The sequence below is a fragment of the Rhipicephalus microplus genome, chromosome 8, assembly GCF_043290135.1.
Source record: "Rhipicephalus microplus isolate Deutch F79 chromosome 8, USDA_Rmic, whole genome shotgun sequence".
Classification (NCBI taxonomy): Eukaryota; Metazoa; Arthropoda; class Arachnida; order Ixodida; family Ixodidae; genus Rhipicephalus; species Rhipicephalus microplus.
In genome coordinates this window covers 108,093,868-108,107,481 of record NC_134707.1, presented here as the reverse complement: position 1 = coordinate 108,107,481, position 13,614 = coordinate 108,093,868, and the positions used below count along the sequence as shown (strand labels likewise).

The 13,614-nt window shown below is 42.2% G+C and overlaps 1 protein-coding gene across 3 annotated transcripts in view; it reads right to left on the bottom strand.

Annotated features, from left to right (window-relative positions):
- LOC119186090 (venom metalloproteinase BumaMPs1) overlaps positions 1-13,247 on the bottom strand; it is a 47,840-nt gene extending 34,593 nt beyond the window's left edge. For 2 of the 3 annotated variants that reach the window (XM_075870722.1, XM_075870724.1), the window contains exons 1-5: positions 12,280-12,415; positions 11,876-11,960; positions 7,619-7,791; positions 7,348-7,440; positions 2,723-2,858 (exon numbers count right to left, since the gene is read on the bottom strand). In XM_075870722.1, the coding sequence (XP_075726837.1) occupies positions 2,723-2,858; positions 7,348-7,440; positions 7,619-7,791; positions 11,876-11,960; positions 12,280-12,336 (544 nt within the window). In that variant the 5' untranslated portion in view covers positions 12,337-12,415. Of the gene's footprint in view, positions 1-2,722; positions 2,859-7,347; positions 7,441-7,618; positions 7,792-11,875; positions 11,961-12,279; positions 12,416-13,151 lie in introns of those variants that run through there. The other variant, XM_075870723.1, reaches the window with a different exon arrangement.
- Between the last annotated feature and the right edge of the window lie 367 nt (positions 13,248-13,614).

Sequence of the window (13,614 nt, the reverse complement as noted above, 5' to 3'; positions counted from 1 at the left end):
GAGTGGGCAATTCTGAACTTTATGACAACATTTGAATTGCTAAACCTAAATGAATGAGGTGGGGGAGTGTAACTGCTAAACCTTCGCTGATTTCCGTCCCGTGACAGTGTAGCGCCAAGCCACGCGAAGTAAACGGAGCCGAAGTTACGAAGATTAGACAAATTCATGCACTACCCATCATTCCCACGCTCGCTGAAGCGTTGCAGCTCCCATATACATTAGCGCCCGAGTTTCCGCTAGTGTATTCCTAAGAAACTATGCTGCTGGAACCGAGAAAAGAACAAAGCTAGTGGCGTTGCCCTCCTCCTCTGTACCCTCCTTACACTTACTTCCTTTTGTCACTTTTTATTATGCAGCACTATGCATGACTACGCACCTGTCCTCTGCTTCTACCTTCTCCTCACCCTCATTTCTTCGTTCCATCCTTTCGTTGCACTACAACGCACACGCAAATGTCATGCTTCACCTATCTCCTCTACCTTTCCCTTGAAACTTCCAAAATTCAAGGTCTCGAAGTCAGTCGGAAGCGAAAGCCACACCGCACTCCAATGTGGCTTGAACTGAACCCCAAGCAACATTCTCGAAGTGCGTTTGAACATATATAGAAAAAAGAAAGTGCCGGTAATCAGTTTGGATTGGAACAAAGTCGTAATGTTCGCAAACTCCACCTCGTTCGTGTGACTTGGTAACGATGCGCAAAAATACCGTCTTTAACTAAATTTACATCTATAACGCACTGATGCCATATTTATCGTAAAATGTCATTGTTTCGGCTTCAATGTTAGGGAAGTGCGCTCGACAATTACGTGCATGAGCCAGTTTTTTTAAGGGAAGCATATAAGAGTTCAGCGTTACTGTTTCCAGGCTGTCGTCAATGCAGTCCATCACAAAATGATACCAGTGCACCGTTTCTTGTGACTGAATACTCGAAGCTCTCCCACTTCGTACCGCACGGCAACTTCTCAGAGTTCCTAATAAATCTGTCGAGAATTTTCTATAGGTTGTCATGTTTCTCTGCAATAAGAAGATGTACGATTCTAGTTTGCAGCAAAATACAAGGTATTTTGTACTAAGTAGAATTCTGCATCATGCGTTTAGTATTAAGTGAAATAACTATCATGAGCGGATGCATTATTTTCGCGTGTGAATCGTTGCACCAGATTGTGAACTGGCACGACGTTTTAGGTTGCACTCGCGAAATGTGAGTTTTCACTTCTTTTCGCTTGAATAATCAGCAGCGTTGAAAAGTAATTTGAGCTGCACCATTTAAGACAAGAGTTCCCGCTTTGAAGCGCTTTGGGCAAGCTAACCATCATGCTGGCATCTAGCAATGACGACTTGAAATTTCCATTGCTACTTGCGTGCACAAGAAACAGGGATCAGCAAAAAGAAAGATTGAAGAAGCAAGGTTGTCATATATGCCGCAAAGTGTACTTGCTACATACGCCGAAAAACTTGCAGATGAAATCGCGATTAGCCTTCATGAGCACAACAGCTTAACAGTTTGAAAACTCACGTTGCCCAATCGCGGAAAACAGTGCAGCAAGGCACTAGCCTTGAGAATATCGCTGCGGCAACCATAGAATACAGCGTCTCGTTACTTAGCGTGTCGCGTTCACCGTCACCAAAGTCGAAGACACGCTGGCCGTGCACCAGCCAAGGTAATCAGCACTTGAAATAGCGGCTATCTACCCAATCTGTTGCTAGTTAAGCTCTGAAATGTCATGCCAGGGAACAGCCCATCAGCAAAGAAATAAACTACAGTGGGTACGCACGAAAATACTACGCAAAATTGAGTGAAGCATCGTTGACCCGGCCATGCACCGAACTAAACACAAGCCCTGATAGCATATGGCCTGCATATGCCCCCTCTCCCCCCAATCATGCCACTCGACCAAACAATTAGCCAGTCAACCTCTTAGCCAAGTGTGCGATAAGCCACTGAGCAAATTTATAGTTAAGCTTGACATATAAGAAATTAGCACTGGTTGAAAAAAAGAATTGCATGCAGTACTAGATTTTGTTTATTTGCCCCTCCTGACATAGCCGTGCTTCAATGGTCGGTGGGTGATAATACCTGCGGCAATATTTATAGACACTTTTCGTTCAAAGTTTCGCGACCCATTTATTTTGACCAGGCAGTTGTAATGAACTTAGCCACTGCTGCCGGCCTAATAACGTGAGCTGGGGCATTTGGGCCCCAAAACATCAGTGTTAGTGAATGTGTGATTTTTTTTTTGAAGAGTTATTGGCAGCTGTACGCTGCCTGATACTTTATCGATAATTTGACATAGCCATTGACGTGTGTATCACTCGTTCTACCTCAAAAAGGCAGGAGTCAAGGCAAGATAGAAGCTTGAAGAGTTAAAAAGTTTCCTAAACAGGGAATGTGATAGAGCTGGCGTATCGGCAAGGTGACTTATGTCACTGTGTGAATTGGGGCTGCATAAAAGCATGAAAACGTCTTATTACGACTTACCTGAGCTATAAAGTTGGCAGGGCTAGTGAAGCAGCTCCTTACGCCGCTTTTATGACCTCACACCTTGTTCGTGCACTTTACGTGGGATAAATAGGTAAACTGAAAGTGACACCCCTTTTTTTTCTGCTGGCATTGCGAGCATATGTCTACACAATGTGTTTCGCAAAATATTAACTCGACCACTTTTTTCTCGTACTATAGAATGTGCTTTGTTAATTACAGAGACAAGAAAAAAATACATACCGGATGCGTCATTCACCCAAGTGGCGCTGCCCACAAGATGATGAATGATATCCAGGAAATGAGGTACAGGTTCACCATTTTTTATTTCTTGGTTATCGTCGTATGATACTCTGATATTGTTATTGATGACTCCTTTCTAAAAAACGGGGAAATTTATTTCATTTAAACCATGTGTCCTCTAACTGACGAGGGACATGCAGATGTACAGTTTTTCACGAATTCGCTATAACGCACATGCCAATTGCTTTATTGTACAAATCTAATTTGGTGCCCTCCCTGTCCTTCCTTTTTCAATCCTCCTCTAATTTGGTGTGGCTTAACGGAATTATAATGGCTTTGAGAAAACAGTTCATAAATCGTTGCTTTGGAGTGTAGAGGAATGAATATTGTTTGCACAAATTTGTTCCGACCACTCTTCATATGGACAAGAAAAAAATATAACACCACAGGCATAGCCAGTAATATGTCCCAGTGAATGGGCAATTCGATGGCTCGCAGAAGAAGGTATCAAAGGTGCCCTCTCACGTAAACATCTGGCTTTTCGTATGCAGACTAGGTCTTGAAACTGATGTGTCTGAGAAATCTTGAGAAACGAGAAAAATGCCATATATACCCATTGTAGACGCGACATTGGAAGTTTGTCGTCTGCCGTTATGTCGTTGTCAAAGTAGTTGGCTGGAATCCCCTTGATGTGTACAACCAACGAGCTCAGGCAAGCACTATTCTCATCGTCATTATAATCATCAGCCTAACTACACCTAATGCAGGGCAAAGGCCTTTCCCAAGGTCAACCAATCAACCCGGTCTTGTGAATTCCGTTGCCGCATTATATCTCTGAGCTTTTAATTCACCTCGACCCACCTAACTTCCTGCCTCCACTTCTTGCGTTTGCATTCTCTAGGAATCCAGTAAGTTGCCTTTAATGATCAGCGGTTATCCTGCGTACGTGCCACATGCCCGGTCCATGTCCATTTTTTCTTCTTGATTTAAAGTATGATATCCTTAACCCCGATTTGTTCCCTGACCCTCTCTGTTCTCTTCTAGTCTCTTAAGGTTACACCTATAATTTTCTTCCTCATCGCTCGCTGCGTCGTCCTCAATTTCAGCTGAATCCTTTTTGTAAACCTCCGGGTTTCTGCTCCGTGGGCAAGTACTGGCAAGAGGCAGCTGTTATATACCTCCCTCTTGAAGGTTAGCAGCAGATTATCCTTCATTATTTAAGAATGCTTGCTTACAATGATCCACCCCATCCTTATTCTTGTAGTTATTTCACTCTCATGGTTACGCTCCGTGGTTATGACCTGTCCTATCTAGAAATATTCTTTTAGAACTTTCAGCGTTTCTCCACCTATCGCAGAGTGCTCTTTTCTGCCGAGACTGTTGAAAAAAATTTAGTTTCATGCATATTATTTTCAGACCTACTTTTCTACTTTTTGTGTCCAGTTCAGTAATCGTGAGCTGTAATTCATCCCCTAAGTTACTCATAGAAGGAATGTCATCAGCGAATTGCAGGGATTTATATATGCTTCATTACCTCTCATCCCTAACTCTTTCTAAGAGTCCCGAAAACCTCCTGTAAACAGGCGGTGAATAGCATTGGACAGATCGTGTCTCCTTGCCTCACACCCCTCTTTACTGGGATTCTGTCAATTTCTTTGGGGAGAACTATGGTGGCTGTGGATACACTGTAGATTTCTTCCAGTATGTTTATATAAGGTTCTTCGAAGCCCTGATTTCGCAGTGCCTGCATTACTGCTATTATCTTGACTGAGGTAAACCTCTTCTCGTAATCTATTAGGGCGATGTATAGGAATCGGTTGTATAACATGCATTACTTTATCACCTGATCGATAGTATGAATACGGTCTATTGTGGAGTAGCATGTAAAAAGTTTGATTCATTCTTTGGTTGATTGTATTCTGATGTCACTCTAACTTTATTAGCTATATTTTTGTAAACAGTTTGTAGAGAATGAAGCCTATTGACCGGTAATTTTGCAAGTCCTCGACGTCTTCTTTTTTATAGATTAGGATGATGTTGGCGTTCCTCTGAAATTCTTGTACCCCTACCATGAAAAGACACTTCGTATGGTAGGTGGCCCATTTTCCTAACATGATTTTCCCGCCATCTTTCAGGAAGTTCAATGTTGCTTTATCCTTACCAGCGGCTTTGCCTCTTTGCATTTCTTTTATAGGCTTTTCTTACTTCCCCTGTCATCACTGGTAGGATGTCGAATTTCTCTGGACTATTATTGTTTCTGACGATAACATCCTAGTTATTTTGGCTTCGGTACACCTCTCTGTAGAACTCCCCCGCCAACTTGACTATCCATATAGGTTATAACATTGCCTTCCTTGTTTCCCACTGCGTACATCTGATTTTTGCCCGTGCAAAAGTCTCTTACCGTAGCTTTCAGCCTTCCGCTGCTTTTTACAGCCTGCTGAATTTTCTCTATGTGATACCTTCTGATATCGGCTACCTTACACCTATTGATTAAATTCGAAGGCTCGACTAGCTCTGTTTTGTCTGTTGCATTTGAGGCTTGCATGTTTTGTGATCACTTAATAAGATTTTTCGTCTCCTGAGATAGTTTGCCAGTGTCCTGTTTAGTAACTGTACCTCCGGCTTCCATTGCACACTCTTTGATGATACTAGTCATATCTTCATTCATTGTGTCAGCGCTAACGTCGGTTACCTCGTTTAGATCCTCGAATCTATTTTGAATAGAGACTCTGCATTACCATACTTCTCCTCTCACCGCTAGTTCATTATTGGCTTTTTGCATAGCAGATTTTTTCTTTACTTTTTTAGATCTAGGTGAATATGAGCTCTTACCATTCTATGGTCATTGCATAGCATCTTGCCAACTACGTCTACATCCTGTTTACAATGCCTGGGTGTGCACACAGAATGAAGTCTATTTTATTTTTAGTTTCGCCATTAGGTCTTTACCACGTCCACTGTCGGCTAGCTCATTTTGTGAAGGAGGTATTCAAGATCTGTAAATTATTCCATTCTGTGAGGCTTTCTAATCATCTCCTGCTGGTGTTTCTAAAGCCGATGTCATATTCCCATATTACCCCACTGCATGGCCTCTGATCTGCTTCTTGCTTATACTTTCGCATTAAAGTCGCTCATCAGAATAGTATACTGTGTCTTGGCTTTGTTATTGGCTGATATTACGTCTTCACAGAAAAGTTCAATTAAGTATTCATCACGGCTCGATGTATGTGCGTAGGCCTGTACCACCTTCATCTTGAACCTTTTGTTAAACTTAATTATGACATTTTTCACCTTCTACATTGCCAGTGATATTCTTGTGTATAAGAAACTTCAGAGGCTTCAGAGTGTCTGCGCTGATGGCCACTCCCGTGACGAAATAATTTAGAGAGTGGGGTTATCAGTGCAGTCGACAGCTATTTCAGTGCGGCTTGCCGTTTAAGAAACTGAAGTATAGCTGGGCCTGCATTTCATGCTATAGCAGGCAGAAAGTCTGCTCTACAGTTGCCTACCCTTGCGCAAGGGCATTTCCGACAGGCCGCAACTGCAAGTGAAATCGTAATATTCAACTTGTTTTTTAAGTATTGTGAAAGCCTATGTTCAGAAGAATAAGTGGGGAAAGTCATCCCAGTTAGGGATGAGAGGTAATGAAGCATATCAAAAATAATTTTTATTCATCGTCGTATGTTTCGCTTGCACGCTCTTGAAGCTAGCATGATTACAACTCTTTAGAGACTAGTTTTAATATTTTTAGCTTTGATTGATTGATATGTGGGATTCAACGTCCCAAAACTACCACATGATTATGAGAGGCGCAATTTAAGCTTTGATAGCTTTATGAATAAGGATGCTGAGAAAATAGTGCAGAGTTTTCAGCCCTCTGTCATAAGCCCTTTTGAATTAGAGGCCTGGAAACTAGGCAAAAAAAAACACAGTTTTCGGGTTAATTTTGAGATTTTTGAAATTATCTGAACTACCCAGAAAAGAAAAAAAGTAACTGAGGGTAAGCACAAATACGCATATAATCAGTTAAAGAAATTTCAAGTTTGTAGCTTCAATTCATTTTGTGTATTTCCTGGCGAAAAAAAAGAACATCAGAGCAGATAAGCGTGGCACTCCGCCTGTTCGTCATGATTGATTTACTATGTTTAGAGTATTTGTTTTCCAGAAAAACCAACGGCGCATTCTTTATTTCCAATCGTCAGGCAAAAATATATGAAAAAAAAAATAGGAGGTCGACCAGCCATGCTTTGTTCGATCTTACGTGAAATTGCGCTGCTAATGTTGAATGTTATAAAGTTTTGAAAGTGCGGGTAAAATTAGGCAAGTGTGGTGCTATTTTTGCTTAGCAAAAGGGTCAAACTGCTTCTATGAATTGCGTCACACGTAATGAGACAATTTTTTCAAGGCTTGTGTTACGTTGTGACTCTGTCCTCTAAGCAGATGTGGAAGTTATGTGAGTGATCTTTAGTCACCATAACGAAACCTGCGATAAACGAAAGAGCACCGGGTTCTCAGTGATGGGCGTTCTCTACCAGTGACATGCAGTCACTATACAATACACAAATAAAAACAATAGATCAATATGACAGGTAGATGGCGAACAAAAAACATTGTGTACTTACAATCCGGAGTCCCTTTTCTGTCGTTATTAGTAGCACAGTTGAAGACTCTGCATGTTCGTATACTTCACGTGACTCTATTTGAATGTCTTCCGGCTGATTTCAACAAACAAACAAAAAGCGACCCGTAAAAATATCTCATGTCAGGAATAAAAACATTGAAAGAGAAATGCACTTTGCACTGACGCACCCAATGACTTCTCACTAATTAGAAGAGCTCACGCACAAAACCTCACGTGCTACCTTGAAGAAAGCAAAAAGAAGCAATACTCACATGGCTAGTAAGGTTAGCCACATCAAACATGCGGACAACCCGAACATTTTTTGCAAGTGGAGAAGCCCTTTGGAGGCGTAACACAATATCACGCGTAACCATTACAATCAGCTCCTCTCCGGCGCTTCGCTCCTCTAGGAGAAGCGGCCACACTGTTTCTCTTTTTCTGGGCCCTGTAAATAAACCAGTCATGCTGGAATGTTCGATCAATATGTGGGGTTTCACGTCCCAAAACCACCATATGATTATGAGAGACGCCGTAATGGAGGGCTCCGGAAATTTTGATCACCTGGGGTTCTTTAACGTGCGCTTAAATCTGAGCACATGGGCCTACAACGTTTCCGCCTCCATCGGAAACGCAGCCGCCACAGCCGGGATGCTAAAATGTTGAAGCGGCAGATTTAAGTGGCGCGAACTGCGTGCGCTAGCCTTCCACGACACGAAGCAAATAATATGCTTCGAAAGTTTAGACGGACAGCCTCATGAAATGGTATAGATAAAAATCAGTAAGCCTTTGAACTTCAGCGAAAATAAAAATTTGCGGGAAACACAATTCACCGAGCGCGATGACTAAAGCCTACCTCGGTTTTACGAGAAGAATTCTCATTGGCTTACCACCCAATGGGCAAAATGCACGATGGAAGCCGTCACACTGCTTCCGCGTAGCTCATTTCGACGTAGTGCCGCTGTTGTGGCGCCTCGTACTGTTGCTGAGCGTGAACGGCATGTCGTAGCTCGAGGTGTATCATCTCCGCAACGAAGAGCTAACCTACAGGTCAAGCAGTCACCTGTATCTTTCATAGCTCCTCCTACATGGCAGCTCTGAGGAGCTCTCGCAACACGATGATGTCACTGCCGACAGTGACAGAAGTGGCCTCACTTGGATGTACGAAATCATGTTTATGATGCCTAGCACGTGGTTGAAGGACCCTCTCCATGGCAGTTGCTCCGCAAGTGTCACAGGTGGGTTGCGAATCAAACGGGCAAAAAGCACTGCTTTGATACCACGCATTAGGCGGCGAAACTTTTTTGATTCAGACGTAGAGGACTCCGCATGCCTTAAAAGGTGATCCATGTCCTCCGCGTAGGTCGTCATCTTTTCGTTAGAGTCTTGAACCCTTGCCTTACGCTATCTTCTTCCTGTCCGCTCTGGCAGAGGCCCTGAGGAACTGCCGGCGAAACTCATCCCGTGTTGCTTCGTGGTTCTGAAACCACGTTTTCGTGGAGTCCTCCAGAAAGCTGTACACACAGCATAGCTTACGCTCTTGGGTGAAGTCGTTGATGACGACGACCCCGTCGAATGCTCTGGCCAGTCATCGGCATCTTCAAAACCAGCTCCGTGAAATGACGTCGGCATCTTGGGTTGGTTGACAACCAGGTGCGGTGGTGCTGACGTGGTGAAGTAGGGGGTGTTTGGTTCAAACTCTCTGTCGTTCAGATAGCAAACCATGCTGTGGATCGAGTCCCTGGAGACGATGACAAGAACGTACGTGCACAAGGGTAAGCTTGGTTGAGCTGCTCGATGAACTTTCGTCTGAGGTGCTCTTTGGGGACTGTATCATCTACCGTAGCCAGCACTACCACCTAAAAATGTCGCAGGTACCCAAGGACGTGGACCCAAAACCAGGCGTTTATTCTTGGAATAAAGAGAAAAAAATCAGAGCACGCGCATACTGAACTACTTAGTTGTGCTCCTTCGAGAGGCTGGCCACTATAGTTGCCAGCGTACCTTGCGTCAAAATTAGCATGTGTTGCAGAACAAAGTCACTTAGAAGTTAATTTTATAGCACCTAGGAAGGGCTTCGCATTAAAAAAAAAGTCGCGTAGCTCACTGTAGAGGCGATATGATAAGGGGAGAGAGGAGCTTATGGGGAGCTTTGTGCCAGTGATCCTAAGCCTGAAGGAAGTTCAGAGCTAGGCGCTTGTTTTTTCTATTTTTGGTTCTTTCTTTTTTTTCCCACGTCTTCTATGTCTTTCTAGCCATATAGTTTCCTAAAATTATCTAGAGGGGACTCTGGCGCTGTGATCGTTCAGCGACCATGGGAATGATAGGTAGTACACGCATTTGCCTACTCTCCTTAGTTGCGGGTGACCAATCGTACTTGCGGCTTCGTTTATTGCTGTGTTTCGGTATTGTTTTGAAAAAAAAAAACGAGTCAACCCTTTTGAACTTTGCGACCCGATTCAGAATGGTAAGCTTAAAAAAATAAGGTTGTGAAGCGCATACGCTGAACATTTGCTAATTTATTTTCGTGAAATAACAGCTCTAAGCAACGCAAAAACTCACGGAGCCAGAAGCAGGCCAGATGTACGAAAATTAGACAAATGTACGTACTACCCATCATTTCCATGCTCGCTGAAGCGCCGTGCGTTGCAGCTCCTTTAGGCACTAGCGCCAGAGTTCCCTCTACTGGATATTAGGAAACTCTATGTTTCTTGCTTCTGTTAACTTTTATTTCGTTCTCTTTCGTTTCATTTTCTATTTATTTATATTTTCTTTCTTTACTATGTATTACTCTCCTGCTTTTTCCCCTTGGCATCTTTTTGCTGGCTTTCATTTCCCTCTTAAGTTTCATTGTTAGTTCTTGGTTCTCTGTTTCTCTCTCCATTCTTTTGCTTTTTATCTCTCTTTGGCTTTCAGTAGATCTTTATGCAGTTATTGTTCTCCATCTATCCGTTTCTCATTTGATATCTGCTGTGTGTTCCTCTCTGTACCCTGCTCCCCCCCCCCCCCGATTCCCATTTGACACCGCCTTGCCAAATCGATAACATACAAGTCTATGATATGCTCTGTTTTGCATTCCTGGGTAGCCGAGTAGTTGAGATTTCGGTGAGCAGATTCTGAGTACGAGTGTTCGAATCCCACCACTTTGCGAGGAATCGGTTTTCTTTAAATATTTTTATTTATATCGATTCATTTGGTCTCTGTCTTTTTGCCCGATTTCCTCGCTAAATGACGGAAAAGTCAACATGCGCGTGTTCTTGGAGCGAAGCAAAATATGGCAAAAAAAAGAGGGGCAGTCGGTTCACGATGACAATAGTATTATGTTTCTGGCATAGCTATTACGGCAAGCTTCATGGTTTCACAATTAAAATATGCACAGTATAAGAGCGTCCTACCACTAGACGACAGTGACTCAGTTCACCGCGACCTGCTTTTAAATTTAGCAGTATTTATCGCAATAGCGTTGTGTATAGATTTTTGCCTGAATTGTGGAAGCTAATTAGGCACACGGTAAAGAAGAATAAGTAGTCGAAATTTCCGAAGCCCTGCCCTACGACATCTCACGTTATCATATGGTGGTTTCGGGACTGTAAGCTCCCAAAATAACAAATATTATTAGAGTGGTGGGTGTTCGTGGTGGACACCAAGGGAAACCTTCTTTTTTAGAATACTTAGGACAGCATGCTTGCCAGACGTTCGGTTGCGTAAAGGCATTGTTATGAAATCCAGTAATTAAAGATACGCGAAGGTGACTATGGGAATCTTGAATCCACTAAAACTTTGTTGAAATCGTGAGCCGACAGTCAGATTTTGAGTAATGAAAGTGCCAGGAAATATTAAGTATCAAACCATTCTAAGAAAGTATTAGGAAAAAAAGAAACAAGAAAACGCAGACACAGACAGTAATCAAACAATACATATTCCGAATATTGACTTCTTCTAACGACCAGAACAGAGATATACAATGACTACTCGAGCTCAATTAGAAGGAAGCACCAATACGATTATACTAAGTAATACAAGGAGTATTTAAAACAATCTCGACGTAAAGAAGCAAGAATAGGATGAAAAATCCTTAGTGGGAATGACGGATAGTAATCTTAAGAATCTGAATAAGGTAATTCGGTACAAGCCATGTGATTGCTGTATATAGGCACATAGGCTGCCACGGCGGGCAAAAAATCACTCAGGGGGTGGTAGAAGGCAAGTCATCAATATGTAATACTCCTGTGAAACGTTGCATCTAAGCCAACCGTAAAAAAAACATTAACTATGATGTCCTGATTAGCAAGCGGTAAGACTGGTCCATGTTCACATCTTGCCACGGTGGTTTACGGGATGCGTTGCTGTTTTTGTTTATGCTCCCTGCTGCGTCTCATTATGACAAGTCTGTAGTGGCAAGAATATTTTCTATCGCTTTGCTTGCCGTTGATGGACGGAAGGAAACATGAACAGTAGCTGTAAATGTGTCTCTCACATCGAATAAAGATCTGCAGAAAACGTGCGAGATAAATAGGAAGAAATATACGCACAAGGCGCCCCGCTTGCCAACAGAAGTGTCATTGAACATAGAGCAGCCGCAAATGCCACGTTGTATCGCATTTGATCCAAGAGTGCCTATTGAAATATGAACATACATGTATTTATTCTTTTGTATTATACACCCAAAATCGTAATTTCAAAAATTTGCTGAGCATAAATATTGTAGTAAACACATTCGCAACAATATTTCCGCATAGGTAACATATGACTAACACAAGTCCAACTCATAAATATATATATTGAGCAATGCCAGAGCACAGCAATTATGAAAGAGTGTAAATCATTGTTAATACGGGCAAATAAAAAGGGAAGCATATTGTGGAGCACAGACGTAAAACACGTAGGCTGTATTCATCCTCAGCACGGCGAAATAAGCACTCAAATTTTTACGCACCTTCAGCGGATACCTCAGGTGATTCTCACGCTGACGTGCACAGTTTTCATCGGACATAAGCACCACCACGAGGTATGCTTAAGACACGTGTTGTGAAAGTCACAACTTAGCGCACGCACTTACAAGTGTGCATAAGTCAACCCGAATGAACTTATATGTATCGAACCAAAACGCATTAGGCTGACGTGTTCCTAAGTTGTCACCTACGCAAATATATCATTACATGCAGCTGAAGAAGACATGGCCGGTGTCCAATTAGGCAGCACATGTCGCTATATGGTCATTGTGTTCAAGTTTGACATATTTAGACAGGGTACTACACTGCATAGAATAACGAGTACGATATCCTATAGTACTGAAGTGTAGACTCTAGGTCTCGCGTAACGTGGACAGAAATCAACTGCAGAGTTTTTTCGGTAAAAAAGAGAGAGTTTGGACGGTTATTAGACACAAACTTAAATTTGGTGAGATCATTCTAAGAGCGAAAGCAGAGGCGGAATATTCAATGTGAAAGAAAAATTCAATATGCTTATACGTTGGGCTAAATAATTATCAAGAAAACAAAGCGAATGTTTTCTTGTCTTACACAGAAGAACTTTGGTCTCTAAGCCATTGAGGCAATGTTGAAGACATACTGACGTATTTTGTTTTAGGCCAGTGTAATGTAAAACTATTGGTTATGATGTTCGAGATAGTTATCCTGTTTTTCTCCACGCGCACGTGTCAAAGAAAATACTTTCACAGGATACCTGAAACAGGCAATGATAAAATACAATTCTGATATTCAGTGGGATAAGTCACAAATGATGTATACATACACGCAAGTCAAAAGTTCCTCGGGGATTGATGGATTATGCAGCAAAGCTACTTACTTGGTACGTGTAATGAAGCGTGGCTGCGGCTAAACATTGAGCCAGCTGTCTTTGAATTACCTATGGCCATTAGATGAAATTTGGCAAGCTGAGATGTGCGCTAACATTTTTAATTGTTTGCATGCATGGTGGTTTTTAAAGCGCGTGAGTAAGGTTGTGGCATTTGTAAAAGATCGTGTTAAGAAGTACTGGGGAAGGCATATTTTGAACAATGCTTAGTGCAATGAAAGCGGGAGGTGCCAGTTTTATTGCCTGCATGCTACATGTCTACCACACCATATTTTCTGTTGATTTGGAAGTAATACTCTCAAATAAAGTAAAGGGGCACTACAGGCTGCGTTGTAAACTCGTCGTTTACTCTGGGATAGAATCTTGTCGAATTATGTATTGCAGTTTGCCCCATATTTCCCGAAAATAACTGTGCCTAACCTAATTTTGCACTGCCTCTGTTATAGAACCTAGT